The 22,230-nt window shown below is 43.1% G+C and overlaps 1 protein-coding gene across 1 annotated transcript in view; it reads right to left on the bottom strand.

The window, feature by feature from the left end:
- Positions 1 to 22,230, bottom strand: part of LOC144687724 (calcium/calmodulin-dependent protein kinase kinase 2-like) — a 121,332-nt gene that overhangs the window by 88,735 nt on the left and 10,367 nt on the right. The window contains exon 3 of the mRNA XM_078554169.1: positions 11,430 to 12,000. Within this exon, the coding sequence (XP_078410295.1) occupies positions 11,430 to 11,948 (519 nt within the window). The 5' untranslated portion in view covers positions 11,949 to 12,000. The remainder of the gene's footprint in view (positions 1 to 11,429; positions 12,001 to 22,230) is intronic.

Below are 22,230 nucleotides of genomic sequence, written 5' to 3'. Positions count from 1 at the left end.
CTCCTGATTTTTCTAAAGGTCAAGTTTCTTCATTCCCAGCCTTTCCTGACGCTGACTACTGCCAAAGTACAATTCCATAATGGTAGAAAAGCTTTAACTTACCGAAGTAATCATTTTTCATACATGAGCTCAGATTGTGTCAATGGGCAATATGAAAGTATTATGGAATTCTACAAATAAACGCTTCCCAGCAAAGGCTGCTGGACAGCAAACAAGAACTGAAACCCTGGTTGCTCTGGCCTTTCACAGTTCAAGGGTGCCAAGGCCAATGTTATCAGCACAACTGGTGCCTCACATGAGAGCAACTTTACCATCTGAGTCAATTGATGGAAAGTTAGCATGGGGGTTGGGGGCACGTTGGGTGAAGCTGCAATTTTAAATGTTATTTAAATCTATTTCAATTCCTTCAAAATTTTGTGCGCTCACATTTTCAGGTCTACAGAAAAAAATAGTAATGAATAGCACAGATGTAGCATACCAGAAGCTTATAATAATCTGAGAATAAAATTTATGCTAAAACAACAGACTGCATCCATCTATTCTGAATACATCACTGCTGTCTTTAAAAAACCTTCAATCATGAATCCGGCACCAGTAGTCTCAGCTTGCAAGCCAATAGGATTTTCCGCAGGGCTGCAGACTGTGCACTAGATTCCGTTACTACAAAAAAAATCAAGGTCAAAACTATACAGCCCATTGAGTTCTTCGCATTACATCTTATCCACTGCCTGAAGTACAAAAGCAATTAATACTATATTATATAACAAAAATCAACAGTTCATTTTTAAAAATACTTACTTAATACTGAAATTTTTTATACTGGCAGGCACATCAGGCCTGTTCCACAACCTTGCTCTGTTGTTGTCCTACTGTCAACAATATTCCCCAGGGTAAATTTCTATCTCAATATTTAATATATGTTGCTTAGGTAAACTGGTCATTTTTGATCCTGTAACCTCAATTGTCTTAAAAACATATCGAAGAAAGTAGATAAATGAAAAATAACTCCCTAACAGATAAAGTGGGTCGAGCAAGAAGTGGTTGTTTGGGGGAGGGGGTGGGGGGGAAGTTAGGGTGACCAGATTTTGAAATAAGGTGGATGCCCCTCCTTCTCGGTGTAGCCCAATGCACTGTAGGTCTGACTGCTGACTGTGTTTGATATATTCCCAGGCTTCAGTTTGTGGCAGAGGGAATTTGGTTGGGGCAGTTGCGGGGGTGGGGGGAACATCTTGAACAGTTTCATCCATCAGTGCAGGAGCACAGGGCGGAACTGACGGACGAAAGCCTGCGGTAGGCTGAATTCAGATGGTGAGGATGGGAGAGGGCTCCGGGGGCCACTGTTTAAAAATAAGGGGTTGCCCATTTAGGACAGAAATGAGAATTTTTTTTTACTGAGGGTTGAGTGTTTTTGGAACTCTTTCTCAAAAGGTGGTGGAAGCAGGGTCTTTGAATATTTTTAAGGCAAAAGTAGATAGATTCTCGATAAGCAAGGGGATGAAAGATTATTGGGTTTAGGCAGGAATGTGGAGTTGAGCTTATATCAGATCAGCCAAGATCACATTGAATGGCAGAACAGACTCAAAGGGCCAAATGGCCTACTCCTAATCCGTATGTTCGTACGTACGAGAGGGGGCAGCCCCTATCCCGCCCATGCCATAGGCCCTGCCACACCTCCCCTGGCCTCTCTCTCTGACACCTCTCTGGGCCTGCAGCTGTTGCAAGGCCAACTGGGAAAAATTACTAACCATTTTTTCCCCCCAACTATTCCTCCCGTGTGACCGCAATGCACCAGGGTGGTGGTTGGAATCGCCACTCCAGAACAGGCATCAATGAATGCCACCCGCGCCAGGGAACTTGAGCATTCAGAGTCCTGGGTGCGTGCACTCCGCACCTCTCCCAACACCAGCGAACATACATGAAGCAATTGTTGTCAGGAGCACAGCGAGGCAATATTCAGGGGCTGGGGCCACCCCACACACTGCTATTAATGCCATGGGTGCTGAAGTGACATTGGAGACTGGGTGTATTCAGGGTCCCAGTCACCAAAAGTGCCACTAAGCCACAGTCTTGAAATCCCCTGTACCTGAAGGCATATAAATAAATCAACACCAAGATGGTCCGGGGAGGGGGGGTGCAGTGAGTGAGGCAGGTGTGATGAGGGGGGGGGGGGGGGGCAGGGAGGCGACAGAGCAAAGGGGGTGGGGGTGTGGCAGAGCAAGGCGGGCTGGGGGGGGGGGGGGGGGGTGGAGCCAGGTAGGGCAGTGTGGTGGGGCCACCGGGGAGTCTGGGCAGAGCAAGGGGGTGGCAGTACGAGGGGGGCGGAGTTGTTGGAATTCTGCCTTCTTAACTTGTGACTTTGGGTTGTTCTGCTAGGCAATGAAGGCTGCTCGTTTTTGTTCTTGGAGGTCACATGATTTTCATCAAACCAGTCCTGGTGACAACAATGCTCAAACCCAAATGTCTGGACACAGGAGTTCTGTACAGCTAACTTCATTTGATCCTACTGTTCTGGAATTGAATTGGCTCTTTGAAGAATTTCCATTGGTCATAAGCTGCACTTGGAATTACTCTCTTCAATCAGGCTGCTTTCATGCTGAAACATTTATCTTCTTCCTTTTGGGTCTTGCGATGTCTTGGTGCTAGGTGGATGTTCATCACCAATCAGACAAGTCGATAAGCTGTCCAGCAGGCAGTCCCCTGCATGGATCATCATTTAGATCTTTGACTCGAAGCATGACTTAATCTAGGAGGTGCCAGTGCTTTGATCTAGGATGCCTCTGTGGGTTTTGTATTTTTCCATCAATGCTAGAAAGAACATTTTCAACAACTCAACTGTGAATCCACAGTCAAGGCTGATACTCTCCTACCCCTCTGTACCTTATGGTAAAATCCACTGACGAACCACCAGCGATGGGAGAGCTGCAACAAGCAATCAAATGGATGAAAAACAACAAAGACTGTGACCCTGATGGTATTCCAAGGTCTTCAAAGCTACTGGGCTTTTGCTCACATCCATACTCCATGCAGTTATCCTTTGGATTTGGGAGGAAAAATAGCTCTTTCTACCACCCTCCCTCTACCCCTGACTTCAGGAATGCAACATGCATTTTCCTGAACTACCTACTTCTTGCGGCTGAGGAAATCCTCCCAGAGATACAGTGTGGCTTTAGATCTTTGAGGAGAACCTCTGACATGGTCTTTGTTGCCAAAAAAAATTCAAGAACACCAGGAACTCTTTTATCCATTCATCAACCTGACCAAAGCATTTGGCGCTGTAAATCGTAAGGCTCTGTGGGTTGTGCTCCAGAGATCTAGGTGTCCAAGAAACTTCACAGTCCTGCAACTGCTTCATGATGATATGACTACAACTGTCTCGTGAAAGAGATCCGGACCAGTGTCAAGCAAGGCCGTGAGATAGCCCCCATATCATTTATAATCTGACAGTGGTTATTCACCTCAAAGATCAACTGCCCTCTGGTGTGAGTGTTAAGTCCTGCCTAGATGGAAAACTCTAATCTCGGGTGCCTCCGTGCGAAAAATAAACTGATTACCATATACATACATGATCTACAGTTTGTGGATGAATATAGTCTTGGTATCCACTGTGCACCAGATTTTCAAGCAATTCTTGATCTCTTCAATTCTGCACACAAGAAACTCCGCCTGTCCTTTAATGTTGCCAAAACAAAACTTATTTCAATCCATACCTGGTCAGTCAAATATTCCACCTCCTATAAATGTTGAAGAAGAGACACTAGAATATGTTGAGCGCTTCCCATAACTTGGCAGCCACCATTGATGAGGAGGTCCAACAGTGGGATCAGCTGCACCAGCTCAGCCTTCTACAAACCACGGCAATGAGTATTTGACAACAAAAGCCTCTACGAGCCAAAAGTCCCTGCGTACAGAGCAGGTGTTGTCACCATATTCTTGTACTACAGTGAGACCTGGATAGTATCAGTGAGACAAAAAAAAAGTGCTAGAAAAGTTCCATCAGCAAGACTCCATCTCATCCTCTGGATTCAATGGTAGGACTGTTGAGCAAATGCTGGTATCCTCCTTGAAGCCAGCTCCACAATCATTCAGGCAAAACTCCTGGAAAATGAACTTAGATAGATTGGACACTGTACCTGGATGGCCAAAAAGCATCTCTACTGCTAGGTCCTGTTTTCTCAATTCTCAAATGGCCAGCATTCCAAGAGAGGACAAATGGGGAGGCAGAGCAGCAGCAGAAGAAAAGAAAGCAAATCTTGCACTCCCGATCCCACTATCTCATGGGACATCATGCCCCATCTGCTCAAAGATCTGTGGATCAAGAACTGGCTAGTTTTGTCACATGAAGGCACATAGCTGAAACTTGCCACGCTAAGTAGATGTCATCCTTGAACTGAGGGAGAGCCGACGATGAATTGTTCCCATAAACGTCATGGAATTCAAAGGCTTATGGGCACTTCAGTGCACTGGTAAATAAAAATGCTTGATAGAACTGCAAAACTCAGGCTTAAGAACTTTTACAGAGACCTTTGAAGTCATGGTGGGAGGTACAGAGGTGCATCGAACTTTTGCTATTTTTAAAATTTCTCTACAGCAGTAAGGACCCTGGGAATCATGAGTACTTCTAAAAATAAATGTCAACTGCACAGAGATACAGATCAGAAGACAAACTTTTTTTTTCAATGAACAAACATTCAAACTAAGTACTGAAAATCCCTGCAAGCTGAAAGTTTCCCCATAACCCGCCCCAGCCTGCCCAACCTCCACCTTCCAATTCTACTCACTGCCATTAGGCACAGCTACATCTTTTGATTTACACACCACAGTGTTATCCAACATTCACTAAGCACCTCACTGGATAGCTGAGGTCAGGAACCTGAGGCTTCCTGCTTGCAGCCTCAGGTTTGTCAATTTGAATTATAATTGGCTTGTGCATTGTGACCCCCTTTTATTGTCCTTTATTTGGGTGGACCAAGAAGGAAAACAGCAATGGATGATGTAGAATTTTTTCTTTATTCTTTCACAGGATGTGGGCATCACTGGCAAGGATGTTGCCCACCTCTAATTGCCCTTGAACTGACTGGCTTGCTAGGCCATTGCACAGGGTAGTTAAGAGTCAACCACAATGCTGAATTTCTGCAGTCACATGTGAGCCAGAGCAGGTAAGGATGTCAGATTTCCTTTTCTCAAAAGATATTAGTAAACCAGATGAGTTTTTACAACAACTGATGATAGTTTCATGGCCACCATTACCGAGGCTAGTTTTCAATCCACATTTGTTAATTGAATTTGAAGGTCCATCTGGGAACAGGCAGCAAGCTATACAGTGGTTTATTGGTGGGGACAGAGTCTTTGATTTCCAGTAGAATGATCTGGCAAATAAATAAGATGGCAGCTGTACTAAAACAGAGGCAATTTACTTTGAATGCTGAGCCTGAATTATAGTTCGAATGCAACAAATATAAGCTACATATTTCAGTGACAAGAAATTAGCACCAGAAGATTCTCAAAACAGGGGAGTTAATGGCCCAGCTCTGCTGCTGCTGGGGCTTCTTTCAGCAATATTTATTCCCTTGATGTTCTTTCCTTACCATTCTCCCCTTCCCTTCTGAAAATTTTCACTCCTTGTGGGATATAATTGCATGTGTTGGATATGCTCTGATGCCATAATCAGGATGCATTTCAAGTTTTGGAAGCTTTTCTAACCAGAAGGTGGAGAGAAAGAGATCACAGCCAAGCCCAATCCTGTCCTCACCCAATGTGTGCACATGAATTTCTATCAGGGATAACTAGAGAGTAAAATCCTTGGGAGCTACGGCAAGATTAGTGCTCCAGCTTCACAACAACTGGTTTTAAAGCTAACATTTTGATGTTCAGTAGTGCGAAAAACTCACTTCAGAAAAATGAGTTACTTAAGAAACAAGGCAGACAGGATACAACATTGCAAGTACTATGACTGATGTGATGCACTCAGCCATATTGTCACACTACCCACACAAATCAGTCAAGTACCTAGAAGAAACTCCAGCAACAATTCAATCAGTTTATCCACTGAGTAACTAAGACAAGTAGATCCAGGAGGTCCCAAGGATCAACACGAATTAGTTTCAGATTTTCTGTACAGGCCGGTGATCTAATTCCGATAGTTAGTGCAGTTTGCATTATCATGAGAATGAAAGTTTTCCAGAATGTACAATACAGTCATTTGCTAAAATAGCTTAGAATATATGTCCATCAGTGTGTCTCACATTGTGCAACATTTTGCTCCAGATTTCTGGAACACATTTCAAGTTTTGAATATTTTGCCAGAACAGATATTGGTTTTGAAAAACAAACCACTGAAATATTTGATTTTTTTTACATCAGTGACCATTCAGGGTTTGCCCATTAACTTTGGAATTCCTTTTTGTACAATTCTTTGCAAATAACTAGTAAAAAGGTATTGTTGAGATACAGTAACATAATGCGGAGTGCACTGCAGGCCCAAATAATCATATCTGTAGTAGGTGGCTGCAGCCTGACCAACTTTGACTCAGAGTTGCTGGGCTGAAATCTGACCTGCAGACATTCTGGGGCATCTGGGAGGAGCAGAGTTACCTGCATACTTTGTTCCAGGAGACAGTCACACCCTTATGTTAAGCAGAATGCTAGAGATGGTCACTGGTCACAGGAGGGTGCGACTGCAAGTCAGGCAGGTATGAGGGCCCAGCGTGTAGTGATTGAGGAGGAGAAGACTGCAGGGTGCATGAACAAACTGACCATGTCATCATGGTGCAAGATGCCATTGAAGCGGGGTGAGCGAAAAGGAATGTGGTAGTGATAGGTGACAGTATAGTCAGGAAAATAGATACTGTTCTCTACCGCTGTGACTGGGAGCTCCGAAGTTTGTGTTGCCAGCCTGCTGCCAGGGTTAAGAACATTAAGAACAATGTTGGAGATGAACTTGGAATGGAAGGATCCAGTTGTCGTGGTCCATATAGGAACCAACGACATAGGTGGAACTAAGAATGATGTTCTGCTAAGAGGTCAAGAAGTTGGGGTCCAATTTATAATGTAGAGCTTCAAAGGTAATAAATCTCTGGATTGTTACCTGAGCCACGTGCCAATTGGCATAGGGTCAAGCAGACTAGAGAACTAAATGTGTGGCTCAAAGAGTGGTGTGGGGAGAATGGGTTTTGATTCCTGGGGCACTGGCACCAGTACTCAGGAAAGAGGGAGCCATTCCTTTAAAATGGGTTCCACTTAAACTGGATTCAGATCAGTGTGCTGGCAAATCGTACAATTAGGGCTGTGGGTAGGGCTTTAAACTAAAAGGTGTGAGGGGACGGTTCTGTTGTCCGGAAATTCAGAAATCTAAAGAGAAAAGTCGGGGTAACAATGCAGTGTTGTGATTTGGGTAAAGGCAAACAGGGACAGGAAGGAGCAGAGAGTTTAATGGTAATTGTGCATCACTGAGTAAAGTCTATGCAAATAAATCTGACTGCGAAAAGCATTCACAACACGATAGATGAACTAGTGGCAGAAACAGAGAGAAATGGTCTAGACCTAATTTCCATTACAAAGACATGGTTACAGGGTGATCAAGATTTTGAAATAAATATTCCAGATACACAGTATTTCAAAAAGGCAGACAGAATGGAGAAGTAGGAGCAGTAGCCCTGATAGGAACAGATGACCTAAGGACAATGGAAAGAAAGGATCTTGGCTCTGAAGATCGGGAAGGAGAATCAGCCCGGGTAGAGATTAAGAATAACAAGGGTCAGAAAATGCTGGTGGAAATGGTTTATAGGCCCCCTATAGGTAGCAATACCTTTGGATAGAGCATTAAGCAAGAAATAACTGGAGCTTGTAACAAAGGCAATGTAATAGATGTGGTGGACTTTAATCTTCATACAGGCTGGACAAATCAAATGGGCAAAGGTGGTCTTGAGGATGTTTGTAAAATGCTTTTGTGACAGTTTCCAGGAGCAATACATTGCGGAACTGTCTAGGGTTAATGCTATTTTAGATCTAACATTGTGCAATGAGGCAGGGTTAATTCGTAATCTCATCATAAAAGATCCACTGGGAAAGAGTGATCATAATGCAATTGAATTCCATATTAAATTTGAAAGCTACAAACAAGAATCAATTGCTGAAAAAAGAAAGAGGCATGTTATCAAAGCTTTTCGTCTTGCATTCATCATGATAGTTCACAAGAATTTTCCAACTATGACGGGGAAACAACAGTTTATACTGCATGAGAAGAGAATGCCAATTGGTTGACAAGCAGACTCTGGTTGATTGAGGTGCTGCCATGGAGAATGCAGCATGGATCAGTTAACTTCCCAGCTTTGTTCAAATTCAAACCAGGTAGGTTGACTCTGATTGGTTATGGCATTGCCCTGGGGAATGAACCCGAGAATAACTGTTCCTTAAGCTTTTGTTTAGTTGCAAAAGGCACAATGTGTGGACGTTTCTTTTTTTTTGCAAAGTACAGGGCCGTGTGTGTGAATATATGTCACTCTAGCATGCTTAAGTGAGCCATACTGTGAGTCAACTGACAATCTTAAATTGGTTTTCAATGCAATCATTAGCACAATCAGGATTGTTTAGCAGGGTTGTCCAATGATGGAATCACATCTAATGTTGAACACGAGAAACGCATCTTCAATGGAGTGACACCTAACCTCCTTATCCCTTGCACATTTCCAATACGTAGATGATACGTTTGCTATACTTGAATCCATGAGGAACTTCCTTACGCACCTTAATGGGCTTCATCCTGTATTCAAATTCACCTTTGAAATGGAGCAGTCAAACAAGTTTCCTTTCCTCGGTGCGGTAGTTGAGAAATCTGCCAATGGGTTCTCTACTATTGTTTACCACAAGCCTACCTTCGCCGGTCAATATACGCATTGGAATTCCTACAGTTCCATGCTACAAGATTGGTCTTATTGGCAACTTCGTAAATAGGGCCCAAGCCATTCGCTCACCGTGCAAGCTTGATGTTGAAATATGGCGCATCAAAGCCATCCTGCGCCATAATGGTTACCCTGATCAGATCATCGCTCACTATATATCGTGCAAACTCATGAACGAGCCTAAGGCCGCCACTATCGGTCCTGAAAAATGTGGAGGCTACCTCAGATTACCCTGGAAGCGCAAGGTGTCTCAAATACTTGAACAGGTGAAGCTAGCCATTTCATGCTGTTACTATGCAGTAGTAACATGAGTGTTATTCTCCACTAACAGGATGCTGCTGTCAAGCTCTGCCTATCACACAAGTGAGTAACGTGGCATATGAATTTCAGTGCTGCTGTGATGACAGGTACGTAGGCTGTACATCCCAACCACTGGTGGATCATATCAAGTTGCACGTGCTTTGGCTGTTCGCAACAAGCAAAGTACATACCATACCCAACTAGCCCATGCCTACAAACTCAAAACAGTGTCCAACATTAGATATGATTCTGAGATTGGACAACACTTGCTAAACAATCCTGATTGTGCCGAGAATTACACTGAAAGCCAATTTATTATCAGTTGGGCTCGCAGTGGGGCTCATTTACACATGCTAGAAGCTACATATATTCACAGACAGGGCTCTGACCTTTGTAGGCAGAAAGAGCAAGTCCACACATTGCACCTTTTTCGACTAAACAAAAGCTTTGGGGACAGCCATTGACTGGTTTATTTCCATGGCAATGCCTTGACCAGAGTCAACCTGCCTGGTTTGAAGTTGGACAAAAGCTTGGCAGTTAACTGTTCCCTGGTGCATTCTCCATGGCAATGCCACTACCAGAGTCTACTTGCCAACCAATCAGCACTCTCTTCTCATGCAGCATAAATTGTTGTTCCCCCATTACAGTTGGAAAATTCTTGAGAGTACCCTGATGAGTGTAAGTCAAAAAGCTTTGATAGCATGTCTCTTTTTTCAGCAATACTCAAGCTCTGTGCACCAAACGACTATAAGAATCTTAATCTTAAACAAAACCAACTACATAGATATGAGAGGAGAGCTGACTAAGGTTGATTGGGTAAATAAAAAGGGTAGCAGTAAATAAACCGTGGGAAACATTTATAAAAACAATTCAAAATGTTCAACAAAAATACATTCTGTCGAAAAACAGAAACCCAGCAAGAAAGATCCATCTGTGGCTTACTAAGGAAGTTAAGTACAGCATTAGATTAAAAGGAAGAGGCTTATAATGTGGCAAAAAAATAGGAGAAAGCCTCAGGATTGGAATGTAATCTGTGAGGAGGACACAAAGAGATATAAGCAGGTTAAATGAGCGGGCAACAAAGTGGCAGAAGTATGATGTGGGGAAGTATATTTTGGTAGTAAGAATAGAAAAGAAAAATATTTAAGAGGTGTGGAACTTGTAAATGTTGATGTTCAGAAAGACCTGGGTGTGCATGTACAAGGAACACAAAGTTAGCATGCAGGTACAGCAAGCAATTAGGAAGGCAAATGGCATGTCCACCTTTATTGTAGGGGTATTGAGGTACAAGAATAAGAAAGTCTTACTCCAATTGAACGGGGCTTGGGTGAGACCACACCTGGAGAAAGTGTGTGCAGTTTTGGTTTCCATATTTAAGGAAGGATATATCTGCATTGGAGGTGGTACAGTGGAGGTTCACTAGATTGGACCCTGGGGTGAGAGGGTTGCCCAATGAGGAGAGGCTGAATAAATTGGGCCTTTACTCTATGGAATTTAGAAGAATGCGAGTTGATTGCATTGAAAAAGTCAAGATTATGATGGGGCTTGTCAGAGTAGATACTGAGATGTTGCTTCCCCTGACTGGGGAGTCTTGAACAAGGGGAACAGTTTCAAGATAAGAGGCTGATCATTCAGGACTGAGATGAGGAGAAATTGCTTCACTCAAAGGGTTGTGAACTTTTGGAATTCTCTACCCGAAAGGGCTGTGGATGCTCCATCATTTAATATATTTAAGGCTGATACAGACAGGTTTTTGGCCTCTCAGAGAATCAAGGGATACCGGGGGCAGGTAGGAAAGTGGAGTTAAGGCCAAAGTTCAACCATGATTCTACTGAATGGCAGAGCAAGTTCTAGAGGACAGATAGTCTACTCCTGCTCCTATTTCTTATGTTATGTTCTTAAAAATGCTAGTTTAATTTTCCAGTGCCTCCCAGACATTTAAGTCATTACGGTGAATCTTTCTTTAATTCACTTCAATGCCCGTACTTGCACTAACAACAAACAAAGTTTTATTTTCTTTACTGTCATCTGAACTGAAACAATTCCTCAATTCACTGACAATATCCATCATATTAATGATAAATTGTACCTGAGGAACATTTTTGTTTATAACCAGATTTAACATGGATGTTATATCATTAAATTTGAACAAAATCACAATTATTTCATGTAAAACAGTACAGAAGAGCTGTTCTGATATATTCATTTGTTTATTCAGGAAAATATACCTACTTGCAGGTCTGTAATAGACACTCTATGAGACTCCACTGTTGGTCGACGAGGCAACCGAGGAGAAGAATGTGGTGATGTAATTGGAGAATATGGCAAAGAAGGATAAATATACCGTCCATTAATGACTGAGCCGCTGGCAGATGTCTGATTTAAACTGGGTTTTTCTTGAAGAGATAGCTTCCGATTGGACATACTTAGCTTTACTCTAGGTTGTCGGACATCTTCTGATTGAGCTCTTTCCAATCGTCCCAAAGTCTTATCACAGGAGGATCTGACTACTTCATTACTCTCTTGCATAGGTTCATCTTCCATCATTTCTTCTCCGTTTTGTCCTAGCTCACTGTCAGTAGTACCCTGATCATATTCGGTCACAACGATGAAAGACTCCATGCCTAAGTCAATGGTCAAGGATGACAGACTACAACTGATATCTAGCTGCTCCTCGTTGTTGTTGCCACATTGCTCAACCCTGCTTACAGGCCTCTTGGCAGCAGAACTGCTTGAGACACATGATGACATGGTGCTTCTCCTTGCTTTATCCACATGGATAGGTCATGTGACCTTGAGCTTCCTATAGAAATAATATAAACTAGATAAGAAAAACATTTTAATTGCATTAGCTTTTAGATTAATTATCCAGTGAGAATAGACTATCACTAGTAAAGGCTTAAACATTCTCCAATTTGAATACACCACAGTTAGAAAAAAAGTTAAATTCAGTTTCTACAAACTTAGGTCATATAATAATCAACAAAACAGATTGACACTGGGAATAGCTAAAGAAAACCAAGGATACAGTTAGATCAGCTGAAAGGTTAATGGAAAAGAGGATCGTAGACAATGGTCTTCTATGTGAACGGTCAGAGAATGGTCCACACTTATATTGGGCCACTGAAGGAGACACAAGGAAAGCTTACAGGGGATTCACGGGGTATAGCAGAGATATTAAGTACTTAACGCTCAGCAGCAAAACTGGAGTATCCTCTCCAGGGCGCAAGCTGAAGAAATTTATGGAGACCCGAGACTGCCGAAAAGTCAAGGATGCCCCTCATGACCTCCCTAGTTGAGTCCAAAGCAATGCAATGCACTATGTTTGGCACCGGCTTGGTTTTAGGAGTTTCCGGAAAGATGACATGTTTAGACATCAATCTGTCTTTGGGCTCCACTCCAGATTTTGTCAGGGTTCACTCCCTTAACCTTCAATTCTCCTAAGGCTCCAAGGCAATGGAGCCATTCAACCAAAGCTGAGAGTTTGGTTCATGAGTGCCAAGGTGTGCTCACATGCCGGTGGGCCTGCACACTGCATATCTGGGGGCCAAAACTCCTCAAAGTTCTTCTAAAGGTTTAGCTTGGGGCTGTGAGGGACCCAGATTCCGTGTGAAGCCACAAGGAGGCATAGTTGAGGATTTGCCAATTGAGGGGCTGTGTATTGAAAGGGAGAGACTTACACATTCGTTTTCTCACACTGCTGCTAGCCAGCAACCTGGGCTGAAAATGATAAGTAAACTAGCACATAAAAGCGGAAAGCATGCTAACTCTCTTCACTCACACAGTAGACGTATCACATCAACTGTCCCACATGGACTGTGCTCCCTTGAAGGTCTCTCACACATACAATCCATCAGCTTGCTCACTGCACAACAACTCTAGGTCACAGAGACAAGTGTATTCCACATGGCACATAACATGTTCCGCCTTCATCACCTGAGATCCAAGGCAAATGTGCGCTGAGTCATCATCTGAAAGTTCTCTACCCTGGTGATGTCACATTAGCATTCCATACCGAAGAACATGTTCTGCAGCAAATGGACAGGCTCTCACGTCTACAGAGTTTGGTTTGACCATCAGCATCAGGAAAACAAATGTTATGGTCCAGGTTGTGCCATATGGCCATCTATTAGCATTGACAATGTGACGCTAGAAGTTTTTTGGTAACTTCACATATCTAGGCTCCATAATCACCAGCAATCTGCCACTTAATGCTGAAATTAACACATGCATCACAAAAGCTGCAGCTGTTATGTCCAAGCTGAGTAAAAGTGTGGAACAACAGCAACCTTACTGAGAACACCAACCTGCGAGTCTACCAAGCCTGCATCCTCAGCGCAGTCCTCCATTGTGGTGAGGTATGGACAACATATGCTTGCCAGGAGAAAAGGCTGAACAGTTTCCACCTTTGTTGTCTTAGACATATCCTCGTTATCTCTTGGCAGGACAAGGTCGCCAACTCAGAGGTCTTGGAGCATGTTAATTCCATCAGCATATAATCATTGCTAAGCCAACAACATCTCCGCTGGTTGGGCCACGTTCATTGAATGGATGACAGCTGCATACCCAAAGACCTTCTGTATGATGAACTGGCCGCTGGCTTACAACCTCCTGGATGTCCATACGTCCGCTACAAGGACACCTGCAAGTATGATATGAAGCTGATGGACAATGACACTGACAACTGGAAGACAGTTGCTGAAGGCCATGACCCCTGGAGGCTGACTGTTTGAAGAGCATTGGAAGAGGCGAGCAGAAATGAAAAGCTCAGCTGGCTGAGAAGAGGGCCCAGAGAAAAGAGGGCAGTGAATTGTCCACCTTCTTAGTCCACTGTACTCCTCTGCAGAGACTGCTAGAATAGTTAACACAGAGTTGATTACCATGGGGCAAACTATCATCTTATGAGATGGAAGGCTGCCACAAGAACAAGTTGTGAGTACCCTGTATTCATCTTCGCTCTTGAAACTGAAGCTCGTGTCAGAACTCAACGATGTTGTCAAAAAGAAAACTCTTGTATAGAGCCTTTGTGAGACCACACCTGGAGTATCGTCTGCAGTTTTGGTCTCCTTACTGAAGGAAGGATATACTGGCCATAGAGGGAGTGCAACAAAGGTTCACCAGACTAATCCCTGGGATGGCAGGATTGTCCTGTGAGGAGAGGTTGAAGAGACAGGGCCTGTATTCTCTACAGTTAAAAAGAATGAGAGGTAATCTCATTTAAGTGTATAAAATTCTTACAGGGCTCGACGAGGTAGATGTAGGAAGGATGTTTTCTGTGGTTGGGAGGTCTAGAAGTAGAGGATACAGTCTCAGAATAAGAGGTAGCCCATTTAGGACTGAGATGAGGAGGAATCTTTCAGTCAGAGGGTGCTGAATCTTTGGAATTCTCTAACCCAGAGGGCTGTGGAGGTTCAGTCATTCAGTATGTTCAAAGCAGAGGTTGATAGATTTCTAGAGGCCAATGACATCAATAGGCACGGGTATAGTGCGGGAAGAGGGAGTTGAGGTAGAAGATTAGCCATGATCTAGTTAAACGGTGAAGCAGGCTCAAGGAACCAAATGGCCTACTACTGTTCCTATGTTCTTAACATTATAAATAGATTAACATATTGTTTTATGTATAATTGGGAATCTTAAAATAGGTACAGAAGCCAGTCTGCATGAGGACCCTGGGGGAGATGGATTAGGTGTAAGCCCTTTTCCCATAACTTTAATAACTCACTCGAGTTCAGGCTAGTTTCTTATCATCATGATAAACACCTAACAAATACAAGGACGAACGTGCATCAAAAGGAAGCGTACCATTTTGTGGCATCAAGGCGTGAACTTTTAACTAATTTTTACAAATCAAACAAGTCCCTTTCTCTTGAATTCTTTTTGGGAGAACTCAAAGTATTTCTTGAAAGAAATATCCAATCTTGTTCCACAGTAAAAAGATAATCTTTGTAAGAATTATACAAGTGCAAGTGTAGAGATACAGTTCCTACCAGCTAAACTAAGTTTAAAATGTGCAGTCACTACATCAATCAAAAAACGAAAAGCATCAACCACTTGATTAATGTTCATTTCAAAGTTACAACCAGATTGCAAATAGTCAGGTTCAGCCTCAGACAGTTGGCATGGTGACAGATGGTGTTGTTGGCTAGGGAGCAGAGTTTGTGGTGGTTTCACATGTACATTATCAACATCCAGCTATACCTCACCACCATCTCTCTCAACTGTCTACTGTCTCTGATTTGTCACACTGCTCGTATGAGATGAACAAAACTTTCTAGCCTACACTGGCTCCTAGTCCAGCAACACCTCTTCCTATCCTAGTTTCAAATTCCTCCATCTCTTTGACTCGCCCAGCAGTACAGCCCTCAGGTATTTATGCATATCCCAATTTTGATCACTCCACTACTAAGGCCCTATGCTCTGGTTTTCCCTCCACAGGCAAAAATAAGATAACCTTTAAGAATTATATAAGTGCAAGCTTGTCTCCCAACCTCCCTTTCCTTTTTAAGACATGCCCTAAACCAAGCAAGTATCTCATGTGGCCCGGTGTCAAATTTTGTGAAGCACCTTGGCACTACATTAAAGGTGCTATATAAATGCAAGGTGTTGTTTGGGGTGAAGGAGTTAAGATTTGTTTTCTTTCCCCTTCTGCTTGTTGTGTTTAAAAATGCTTTTTAAACTGAACCAAAATATAAGAGACCAGAGTCAAAAATTCAGCTTTTGTCAAAACATATAACTAGGAAAATTAGGAATTATCCTGGGCACTGTACTTGCCTAAGCAAAGTACAAATTAACTTGCAACACAGCACCACCAGTGTTAAAAAGGTAATTTTCTAACCTTTAATCCATTCTCCATGGCACATTAAATATATTAATCTAACTGCCACTGAGTTAATCTTTAATTCTTGCAAATTTCACCAAGAATATATTAAGGGAATTATTACAAATATAATGAATATATATAGAAATGCAGAAGCTATAAATATAAAATTAAGGAACTTGAAATAAGGTATTAATATCTTTTGGGATCTGGTGATGATTTCTCTGGTCTTGCAAAAGTTTCTAAAACTTTTTGTTTCAAAATTCTCAACCATAAACTATGGCCTGAGAGCATGTTGCTGCACAGGGTGCAATCAGGAGGTGGGTGAAGGGGTGGGGGTGGTGTTGTGGTATAGAGATCAAATCATTCAGCATTCCTGCTCCTAGATATTATCCAACAATACTGCTGGGAAATAGACTTTATGTTGAAGTCTGGAGAGGATAGGAGTATGCTTTCTGTTATGTCCCCTACAATCAAATACCCTGCGAACTCAATATCAAGTTTCACATATGAAGATTGGCCACAGGTAAGGTGCTGAATGTGCCTGGCATTCTCAGAACTATCCCAATACAACAAGAACTTTCATTTATATAGCAACTATTGATGTGTTCTTTCTTGTATTTGTTAGGTGTTTGGCATGATGATAGGGAACCAGCCTGAACGCGAGTGAGTTATTAAAGTTATGGGGAAAGGGCGTGCACCTATCCGACCTGCCCCAAGGCCCTCAGGTGGATATCACACTTCGCAGCAGCATCAAACACAATTTGACAAAAAACACATAAGTTATTAGGGCAGTGACCAAAAGCTTGGTCAAAGATGATTGTTTTATGAGTGTTGCTTTGAAGTCCAACTTAACTTAAGGGCAAGTGTGGAGGTCCAGAACTTCAACTCCTGACAGACCTCAGAGTTGTCACGCATGTACAGACCTGGAGCAGGATGCACATCTGCAGTTCTTGACTTTAAGCCCTTTGACCCAGCACCCCTGTGCATTGAAGAAAATCATACTAAAACCTGGGTTGTGCGACGAGCAGCAGAGCGTCACTGGAGGCAGAGAGGGGAAGGTCCAAAAAGAACAGTCCCAGACAGGGCACTGGGACAGGAAGAAGTCCCAGTTAAGTTAAAAAGTAGGAGGGGAGTGGAGGCAGGGGGCTGCGGCTGCACAACGCAGCCTGGCAACTCAAGTGTGGAGGGAGGAGGAGAACCTGTCAACCATGGTGGCGGGGGGGGGGGGGGGGGGGTGTGCTGAAGATCCAACAAGGCAGCAGAGGTTGGTGACTACATGCTATGGGCCAAAAGTATCCCCTTTGGAGCAGCAGTGTCTTGCTCGGTGTGGCCCAAGCGCTGGAGCTGTGCTTGAGCACATACTCGGGAATCCAGGGGAATGGAATCTCAGGAGACTGACACTCTGCGTGATGGGCCATTGTTGATGCCTCTGACTTTGAGAGAATTCCCAGGTTACATCTTCAAAGCCGGGGTCTTGAATACCTCGTCAGAGAAACAGTTTCAGTGAGGTTGGTTCAATCACAGTGTTTAGTGATATCTGGGTGTGTTACTGGGTAATCCATGGCGCCTCTGTTGGCCATTTATTGTATATTGTCGTGGGTTCGACCATAGTTTGCTTGTTAATTCACATGTACCTCATACTCTAACATTCAGGATAAATATAAGAGAGATGTTGTAAACGGTTTTATTTTTCTGACCTTGTACAGTAAACTTTATTTTTGTTTGTTCAAAACCCATGGAATCTTGTGGCTTTATTCGAATTAGCAAGCGTCTTGAATCTCAAACTTTGTCTCCTAACCGGATCTTACCAAAAACCTGGGGGCTTGGTCAAGGATCCTAACATGAATTAGGGGCTCATCCAAGATTTTGGCTCCACAGACAAAAACGAGTGCTGGTACTTGCTGAGGTTAGGGTTGATAAGGTTTCCATGGTAAATTTTACTGTACTGATCAAGGATCATAACTGTGTCTTCAAGGAAGAAAGAGGGGTAGCGAGGCAAAGGGGTTTAGGAAAGAAATTCCAAAGCTTAGGGCCTCAGCATCTGAAGGCATGGCCAGTAATAATGGGGTGATTAAAATCGGGGATGCACAGAAGACCAGAACAGGAGGAGCGCAGATCTCTCTGAGGCTGTAGGAGGCTACAGAGACATGCAAATATAAGATCATAAAACATTTGAAGACAAGGATGAGAATGTTAAAATTAAGACAGTACTTAACCAATGTAGGTCAGCCAGCGTGGAGGTGATGAGACCTGGTGCAAGTTAAGATATGGATAGCTAAATTTTGGATAAGCTTAAGTTTGCAGATGGTGGAAGATGAGAGGCTGGCAAGAAGTGCATTAGGATAGCCAAGTTTAGAGGTAATATAGTACAGAACTAGCCAATATCTTCAATACAAGGAGGAAGAGAAATAAATTGGAAAACTTAAGGAAATTGTCCAACAGGTCTGAGGTGTTCAGAACCTGTATGAATGTAATTGGGGGCTGCAGCAGTGGATGAGCGAACTGACCATGGCATCACGATACAGGAAGCCATTCAAGTGCAGGGAATAAATAGGAATGTTGTGGTAGAAGGGGGCAGTATAGTCTGGGGGATAGACACAGTTCTCTGCAGCTGAGAGTGAGTCCAGAAGGATGTGTTGCCTGTCTGGTACCGGGGTACAGGGCATCTGCTCTGGAGTGGAGAAAAACCTACAGTAGGAGTGGGAGGATCCAGTGGTCATGGTGCATGTGGGTACCAATGACATAGGTATGACTAGGAAAGATGTTCTGTTTAAGGAGTATGAGCAGCTAAGGGCCCAATTAAAAAGCCAAACATTAAAGGTAATAGTCCAGAGATTATTACCTTTAAGCCATAAGCAAATTAGCGTAGGATAAATAAGATTACAGAGTTAAATACGTGGCTCAAAAATTGGTGTGGGAGGAATTCATGGAGCACTGGCACCAGTACTGGGGAAAGGGGGAGCTGAACTGTTGAGACAGTCTTCACCCAAACTGTGCTGGGACAAGGTGTTCTGGCGAGTCGCATAACTAGGGCAGTTAAAAAGAGCTTTAAACTAAATAGTAGGGGCAAGAGATCAAGCGTGGGAAGATGTGATCAATTAAAGGGAGAAGACAAGGCAAGAGATCAAGGTAGCAATAATAGAAATGATATTCAGGGCATGGCAGGAATGGACAGAGCATACCTACTTAAGAGTGCGCCAGCAGATAAGGCTAGAGATTGGAAAAATGGTATAAAGACAGAATTAAAGGCTCTGTATCTGAATGCATGCAGCATGTAACAAAACAGCTCAAATAGAAATAAATATGTATGATCTGATAGCCATTAGAGAGACATGGCTGCTGGAAGACAAAAGGCTAGGACCAACATATTCAAACGCACATGACATTTCAGAAGGACAGGGAGCTAGGAAAAGGTGGAGAGGTAGCTCCATTAATTAAGGATAACATTAGTACAATAGAGAGGGATGATCTTTATTCTAAAGATCAAGATGTAGAATCAGTTTGGGTAGAGATAAGAAATGGTAAAAGGTAGGAAGTCACTTGTGGGAGTAGTTTATACATCCCCCTAACAGTAACCACACGGTGAGATGGAGTATACAGGAAGGAATAATGGGGGCTGTCGAGAAAGGTGATAATCATGGTGCTTTTAATCTACATATAAATTGGGTGAATCAGATTAGGCAAATCAGATTGGCAAAGGTAGCCCGGAAGATGAGTCCATGTTGCTTTTTCAGGACAAGTTCTTAGAGCAGCACATGCTGGAGCCAACCAGAGAGCAGGCTATCTTAGATCTCAATGTGCAATGTGACAGCGTTAATTAATAACCTCATATTAAAGGCACCCCTAGGGAGCAGTGACCATAACATGATTGAATTTCGCATTCAGTTCTAAGAAAAGGATGGGTTTAAGACTAGTGCTTTGAACTTAAATAAGGGCAATGCTGAAGGTACGAAGACTGGGCTGAAAGAAAACTGGGCATGTGGGAGCGATGCTCCCTCTCCATTGCAGGTAAGAACCTGGTCATCAGGTGTGAGGCACTCTCGCTGTTGCTGTACGTAGCGCAGGTCTGGCCCATTCTACACTCCTGCTTGTTGGCGATCACCGGAGCCATCTTTCGCTTTATCTGGAGGTTGAAAATGAATCGTGTTCGCAGGGACGCAATGTACAAGTCTCTAGATAAAGGGGGAAAAAATGTGCCCAAAATTGCCCTCATCCTGATGGCCACCTTTGTGCGCGGCTGCATCAAGCTGTATGCAAACACCAAGTGTCACTACGTGCTGAGGTTCTACCTGTCCCTGATGTTGCGAAGGATGGGTCTGGCCACGCTGATGCGGAACACTCCAAGCAGTTGGACCGTGCCGTACCACCTGTCCTTCGTGGAAAAATTTATGCAAACACCTTTGACCACAAGTTCATCAGGCAGTGGTCGGTACATAACGTCTTAGAGGCCCTGCAGGAAAAGGAGATGGTGGATCCTGTCGGATGGTTTCCTGAGCAGATTTTCAATCATTTGGCAGAATGCCTCTTCGCCAGATCTTTCCAACAAGCACCAAGGTGCAGCTTGGCTGGTGGTGAGAAAAGCCCTCCCAGTCAGATCCTTCCAACACGCCAGGAGTCTCACCCCCTCTGCACGTTGCCCTCGAGGTGACTGTGGTAGGGACGAGACCGTTGTTCACCTCTTTGTGGATTTTGCCTTTGAAAAGAAGGTCTGGAGAGAGATGCAGTGGTTTCTGTTGAGGTTCATCCTGAGCAGCGTGGTGACACAGGACTCTGTGCTCTACGGGCTGTTCCCAGGGATGCACACCGAGACAAACATCAACTGCAGCTGGAGGATCATCAACTCGGTGAAAGGCGCTCTTTGGTCTGTCCGAAACTTGTTGATCTTCCAGTGCAAAGTGTTGTCCCCGACCGAGTGTTGCAGACTGGCACATTCTAAGGTCCAGGACTACGTGCTGAGGGATGCACTAAAGCTTGGGGCAGCCGCCACAAGTGCGCAATGGGGAAAGGTCGCTGTCTAAGACCTTCTTGCCATAGTGCACCAAGGGGCTGGGAAAGGTATAGACCCCTCGGGCTGTACGGCTCACAATGAATGTATGCATTGAATAATAATTGTATTATAATCGTATTGAAGCACCTCAGAGTGCTTCACGGTGTATGCTGATAGTGCAATGGTATTGGAGTTGTCTGACTGTCTGTAATGACCATATTGAAATGATTGTAACATTAATTATTGCATTGAAGCACCTCGTGATCCATGTGTAAAAGTTGAATCTGATTGCACTTTTTGTGATGGTGATTTAGAAATGTTTTGCAATGTTCTTCCAGATATTTTATGAATAAAGTATATATTTTTTTTAAAATGAAGACTGGGCTGGCTAAAGTGAACTGGGAAATAAGGTAAGGGGTAAGTCAGTAGAAATGCAATGGCAGACATTTAAGGAGATATTTCATAACATTCAGCAAATATACATACCAATGAGAAAAAAAAGATTAGGGGGAGAAGTACCATGCATGGCCAACTAAGGAGGTTAAAGTTAGTATCAAATTGAAAGAAAAAGCATACGATTCCGTAAGGATTAGTGGCAGGTTAGAAGGTTGAACAGAATATTAAAAAGCAGCAAAAAATGGCTAAAAAATAAGAGAGAAATTAGAGTATGACAGAAAGTTAGGTAGATATATAAAAACACATAGTAAGAGTTTCTACAGATATTTAAAAAGGAAAAAAGTAAAGTGAACGTTGGTCCTCTAGAGTGTGTCTGGGGAATTAATAATGGAAGAAAAGGAAATAGAGGGTGAATTGAACAGATATTTTGCATCTGTCTTAACTGTAGAGGAGACAAATAACATCCCAGAAATAGGTGTGCATCAAGAGGTGAAGAGGGAGGGAGGAAGGAACTTGAAACAATTAAAATCACCAGGGAAAGAGTACTGAGAAAACTATTAGAGCTAAAAGCTGACAAGTCCCCATGTCCTGAAGGACTTCATCCTAAAGGTTTTAAAGTAGTGGATGCCAATTATCCCAGAATTTTCCAAAACTCCATTGATTCTGGAACGGTCTTGTCAGATTGGAAAATAGCGAGTGTAACTCCTTTATTCAAGATAGGAGGGAAGCAGAATGTAGGAAACTACAGGCCAGTTAGCTTAACATCTGTCATAGGGAAAATGCTGGAATCTATTGAGGAGGTTATAGCAGGGCACTTAAATAATCGCATT

Source organism: Cetorhinus maximus, chromosome 12, assembly GCF_964194155.1.
Source record: "Cetorhinus maximus chromosome 12, sCetMax3.hap1.1, whole genome shotgun sequence".
Taxonomy (NCBI): domain Eukaryota; kingdom Metazoa; phylum Chordata; class Chondrichthyes; order Lamniformes; family Cetorhinidae; genus Cetorhinus; species Cetorhinus maximus.
This window is presented reverse-complemented; position numbering and strand designations above follow the sequence as displayed.